The sequence below is a fragment of the Saccostrea cucullata genome, unplaced genomic scaffold (genome assembly GCF_032062105.1).
Source record: "Saccostrea cucullata isolate Sc308-1 unplaced genomic scaffold, CSIRO_AGI_Scuc_v1 ctg10041, whole genome shotgun sequence".
NCBI classification, from domain to species: Eukaryota; Metazoa; Mollusca; class Bivalvia; order Ostreida; family Ostreidae; genus Saccostrea; species Saccostrea cuccullata.
The window spans coordinates 14,419-20,457 of NW_026922812.1; the positions used below are offsets into that span (position 1 = coordinate 14,419).

The following is a 6,039-nucleotide window of genomic DNA, read 5'->3' on the forward strand; positions in this document are numbered from 1 at the left end:
ATCTGTCTTTGTGCTCTTGCATACCTTTGCTTTTGTCAGCAGACCTTTCGCCGTTTTTATCATGTACATGTGCTTACATCGAAAAATAATTATGGTAGATTTTGTTTTGATGATTTTAAGCAATAGATTCATGTTCCAATATCTGTTTGAATATAAAACAAACGTGTATAACTACACTTGCTGATATTTTAAAATAATTGTTAAGACTTCGTACACGCTGTCGTTTTCACTTATTTTTCAAAATATAGGGTGACCTTTGAGTATCAAGCTTTTTTACTGTCAAACGTTTCTTAAAAACAGTGTAAACTAGTGCTAATTGTAACGGGAACCGTTACAGATGTTCCCCAAACGCTCCCCAACTCCCTTCTCGTGCCATATTCCCTGTAAGTTTATTAAAGAAGGCAAAATCTATGCATTTAAGACGTTAACAACGTTTTCCCAAAAGTATATCAAGTATTTCAAATTTAAGCAATGCAGGCGTGCGCATGTGATTGCATGAGCGTAATGACGATATCATCTTGTCTACACTATTTTATTCATTTGCACGTGCACGCACGTGCATGATGACCATACCTTCTTGTAGGAGTCCATTATGTCTGTCTATGTTCTTAATCCCATCCTGTTTGGTTGAAAAACAAGGGAGTTATAGCCATTTAAAGTTTAAGCCAATCAGATTGCAGCGCACGTGCATTTTGTAAAAAACAGAAAAGATATTGAGATTTTTGTTTCAGCCAATCAGAGCAAAGCGCACGTGCACGCACGTGCATGCATGCGAATGGTGACCATACCATCCTTTAGGAGTCCTTTATGTCTATCTGTGTTGTAAATCCCATGCTGTTTGGTTTAAAACCAAGGGAGTTATACTCATTTAAAGTTTCAGCCAATCAGATTATAGCGCACGCGCATGCGCGTGATTTCATGAAAAGTTTTATGTATCATATTGTAGTACATCCTAATGCATGTCTATGTTATAAATTTCAAAGCATTTCATCATAAAACAAAAAAGATATTGAGATTTCTGTTTCAGCCAATCAGAGCAAGGCGCACGTGCATGCGCGTGAGTTCATGCAAATTTGACCATGTCATCTTAACTACAGAACTTATATCTTTATATAATGAGTTTCGAAACATTTTATCAAAAAATTTAAAAGTTTGCATGACTATGTTTTAAATTTCAAAGCATTTCGTCAAAAAACAAAGGAGATATAGCCATTTAAAGTTTCAGCCAATCAGATTGCAGCAAGCGTGCATGCGCATGCTTTCAGGAAATTTTTTATATATCATGCTGTAGATCTTCATAATGTAGGACTATGTTCAAAATTTCTAAAGATTATGACTAGAAACAAGAAAGATATTGAGAATTTAGTTTCAGCCAATCAGAGCGAAGCGCACGTGCATGCGCGTGAGATCTTGCTATTTTGACCATGCCATCTTGTCTATACTACTAATATATCCTTACATTATGAGTTTCAATAAAATTCATCAAAAAAAAGAAAAGTTACAGCAATATCCATTATATTGGTCATTTCACGTGTTGCACGTGCGCGCTCTTGCAAGCACGTGCGCGCAAAATGACCTTGATTCCGCAAATCTACATAACATGTCTACTGACCCTAAAAAGGTTTTACCTACATTGGACGAATAGTTTACAAGATCATTCCCGGACAAAAAAGTACCCAGGAAGAAGAAGAAGAAGAAGAAAAATAATAATAATAATAAGAAACAGAGTAAAAACAATATGTTCCCCAACTTCGTTTGGGGAACATAATTACTAAGTACTCCCGATATGATGTCTATATAAAATTTGCTTTGTGTCTTCAAGTCAATCAAACATCGTCAAATATTATTTGTTGAAATTTGGCAAACAGTACATAAGTTGTTATAATTTTTGTTGGCAAGGAGGATACCCATTTTTGATGCCCATTGTATAATTTTTTATCATTGAAATCCACCTGCTCTTTTGTCTATAAAACAGGCGTTGGTTGCTGTAAATAACACATATTTCAGTGAATATTTCTTTGGGATTCTTAACAAATTTTACAGCAGCTTTAATGAAGCCTTTATTTTCACTCTAGTTTACGGATTCTTAACCATTCATTTATAATGCAGTGTCTCGAATAGCCATTGTTTCCCAGCTTCTCACGATGAAACTATGTGATGAAAAGTGGTCACATAAACTGTTATAAATTCAGTAAAGATTCAATAATGAGAGAAAGTCAAGTTTAATGTCATATGATATTATCTGTATTGTATGTCATACAGTTTAGGACATTATTTATTGAACAGCCCTCGTAATTTATATGATATGAATTTATAATATATGCATGAAATAATTTATTTCTTGATATATAATAGATCTAAATTACTGATATACAGTTGCATGTACTGAAAGTTTCTCTATTTTATTTCATCTACACATGATCATCTCTGGGTGCTTTATTAGCTTAAGAATTTTAGAAAATAATTTTTAAAGACGTCGCTTGAGTCAACCCACGAACTATTGACCTGTTGAATGAATTTGCCAGGGGTCCAATGGTAACGTGTTGACTCAGTACTCCTGTCACTGCGAAAATGTAGGTCATAAGGACTTAAAATTAGGTGTAGTTAAAGAAAGCTAAAAAATAATCATCTAGAAAATGTACAATGCATTGGCATCGGAAATCGGAGGGGTGGGGGTGCAAAAGATAGGCATTGAAAATTGGGGCGTAGGTTTTAGCGCCCAAGAAATTGGTGTTGAAAGAAGTTCGATCCTATTCACCCCCACCCCCTACCACCACCACGAAATAGGATTTTCTTGTTTGGACAGTGGACACATTTTTTTTTTTTTTTTTTTTTTTTGCTTTTCAAGTATTTTTGTAGGTTTGAAATCTTTCTCTCTTTCAATTAGCCCTTCTCCCCACTTTGCTCCCGACGCTAATTCAATGTATGAATTATGACCCTTGCATTTTGACCTTCAAATCAATAGGGATCTTCTTTTGGTCACAGGGAGTTGTGGTATAAAATTCATCATAAAAACCTTTTTACAGACTTCTTTAGCATGTTTAGATAGCGTTTAGAAAGAAAGTGTAACACAAGGATCTACCTCAAAACAATCTATGACCAGCAAACATTTTCAAAATTCGACTTTGTTTTTGTTTCTTCTTCTTTTTTTTCGGGGGGAGGGGGGTCTTTTAACCGGAGGATCATTACTAAATTTGTAATAAATTATAAACTTTGTATTTACTAATTTTTCCAGAAAAGAAAGCTGCAAATTTCTTTTCAATGACTATGTTGCCTTTTACTATTTCTCAGCCCCTAAAAGGAAACACGAATAGATTTTTTTCTACATTTAAAATACGAAATTAAAAGCTGAAGATCTCAATGTCCAAAATTATTGTGCCCCGTTTTCACTGGAAGTAGGATATATCTATTTCAGTCTGCCCGTCCGTCTGTATGTAATTCTTTTATAACTCGTGGAATCTCGAAGTCAGCTTTTACTGTGGATTTGTTTGTTATCCAACATCTTTTGCATTTTCGTTTAAGAACATCTTTACATTGTATGCTAAAGAGTTCGTAATATTTTTTATATTTTGTAATATTTTTTATGTATGTAGAGTTGTGTGCCCTTAGAACGGATTTTTTAAAATAAAGGTCCTTAAAAAATATTGATCCACACCTTTGGAATCGCGCGATAACATTTTGTCTCTTATCGCTGAATAGCAAACACTTCCCTGGATTACAAACGTCCGCGTTAGATAGATACCATGGTTTGACTGAACTCTTTTTTATAGAGTGTTAGATAGTTTATGGAGTATTTTCAGAGTATAGATAGTTACACAACACGGCAGTTATATCTTCCTGGTGTCTAGGTTCTCGTAATGGAATCTTTAAGACGAACCTTCAGAAGCCGTAGGGACTACTCGGCCATTAACCCAGTGTTGAAGTATTTCCTTTTCTTTGAGAATTTTCTAATATGGGTAAGTGATATTTTGAAATATGGGTAGGTAAATATTTTGAAATAACTTTGATCCCTTTTTGCAATTATAAAGGTGTGATATATTGAGTTTATCAATTCAATGTTTTATCCATTGACAGATAATAGGACATATGTAGGGTAAACAATGTCTGTGTATGTACATATCCCCTTAAATAAAGACGAAAACTCTTCTATTTATTTTACTTTTTTCTTAGCTAATATACTAGTACTTAAACTTTGAACTTTGTATAATAAAGTTTACATATCCATTCCTTAGAGAAGAGGTTCACTGGTTTTGTCAGCTTTTTTTAGCTATGCCAAATTTTTCTCCCAATGCAAACGCTTAAGTGAACAACTTTAGCTCTAATGGAAAAAAGGGTCTTCACAAAATTTTCTCCACAAAAACATTAAAATGTATAAATGAAAACAAACAAAAGAGAAATTCGGCCGAAAATAGCCTCCGACTCGTATATACTAGTCAATGTCTTTTAGAACTTTGATGTGCCACATTTTTTCTTTCTATTTCTTTGATTACAAGTTTTTGAAATTCATTGTCAAAATCTTTTCAAACATTTGGATATCGCCTAGATGTAAAACTAAATATGAAACCTATATGGAATTTCTGATATTACATCCTTTGTGAACGTAGATCGTTATCGGGGGACCTGTATGTATAATCTCTGATCGAAAAATGGAATACTTTCAATGAATTATTTTCAGCTTGCGGGTCTTGCAATGACAGCCATTGGGGCTTACGTCCTTTACATGAAGAAGAAGGTTGTTAAGGACGCGTTCGATTTTTTCCTGGATCCGTCCACATTGATGTGTACAGGGGGCGCTATAGTCGTGTTCATAACTTTCTTTGGCTGTATGGGAGCTCTCAGAGAAAACACATGCTTTCTCAAAACGGTGAGAAATTTTGATAAAAATCTATTATTAGGCCAAGTCTTGAAAAATTATTGCTTGCCTTCTCCCGACTGGGTCTGAAAATTTTGGGTGGGTATACAGGTGAGAAAATATTTTTTCTCAGAGAATTCAATTGCAGTGCCTTTTTTTAAAATGTATTTTCCAAAGTACAAATAAGAAAAAATATTGCTTTCCGATGATGAAAAAAAGTAATGAGTCGTGCTATTTTTAGCCGTTCGATAGGGAGAGGGCAACCAAACATTTTTTTGAGAAGGCCCTCCCGATAATCTGATTTTCTAGCAAAAGACATGACCTATATTCTCAATATGTAGGACAGATATTTGAAAATTAGACGACGATGTTAAAAAAATCGGACTTTCCAACTTTAAATTATACTTTCTTTAATCTTTCTAAAAGTTGCATCATAGGAAAATAATATTTTTTTCGTCTTCTTCCAGTACAATTACGTATTGAGTTTCATCTTTTTGGGAGAGTTGGTGCTTGTGATCCTTATTTTTGTGTTTTATTACGTCCCCGAATCTCGTCATCAACTGGGAATTTTCCCTCAAGATAGCTTGAGAAATGCAATAAACAAATACGGTGTCGTGGACGATGATGATATGGTCAGCTTAATTGACAACATACAAAAAACGGTAAGACAAATAAAATTAAAAGTTTCATTCAACAGGTGAAAAAATCTTAAAACAAAGTAAAAAAAATGTGTTTGTAGAACACTGATACAACTGTGTCCTATTGTGTCCGGATAGGGCCTTTTACTAAAGCTCAATAGCACTTTTATAAAAACACGCTGTCTTTCAAGCAACTCGCCGGCGCTAACACACAACACATCGACGCAGTTTTGTTAGCACGTCGGCATGTTGCGCAAACTCGTGTTAGCGCGACAGTGCGTTGTGTGTTAGTGCGATGGCGTGTTGTGCGAAATCGTGTTAGCGTGACAGCGTGTTGTGTGTTAACGCGACGGCGTGTTCTAGTGTTAGCGTGACAGCATGTACTGTGTGTTAGCGCAACGTCGTGTTTTTCTGAACGCGCTGTTGAGCTTTTGCAAATGGCCCTATCCGGACATCATAGAGAGATTAATAAAAATGAGTTTCACACTGATACAAATGTACCCTATTGTGTCCGTTCAGGTCCATTTTCTAAAGTTCAACAGCGCTTTT

At 35.0% G+C, this 6,039-nt stretch overlaps 1 protein-coding gene across 1 annotated transcript; it reads left to right on the plus strand.

The window, feature by feature from the left end:
• Positions 1 to 3,684: 3,684 nt before the first annotated feature.
• LOC134262534 (tetraspanin-33-like) lies at positions 3,685 to 5,514 on the plus strand (the record flags this gene model as incomplete). Its single annotated transcript, XM_062744934.1, has 3 exons — positions 3,685 to 3,956; positions 4,676 to 4,864; positions 5,320 to 5,514. Coding segments are annotated over exons 1-3 (483 nt in total), but the record flags the coding sequence as incomplete, so codon positions are not given.
• Between the last annotated feature and the right edge of the window lie 525 nt (positions 5,515 to 6,039).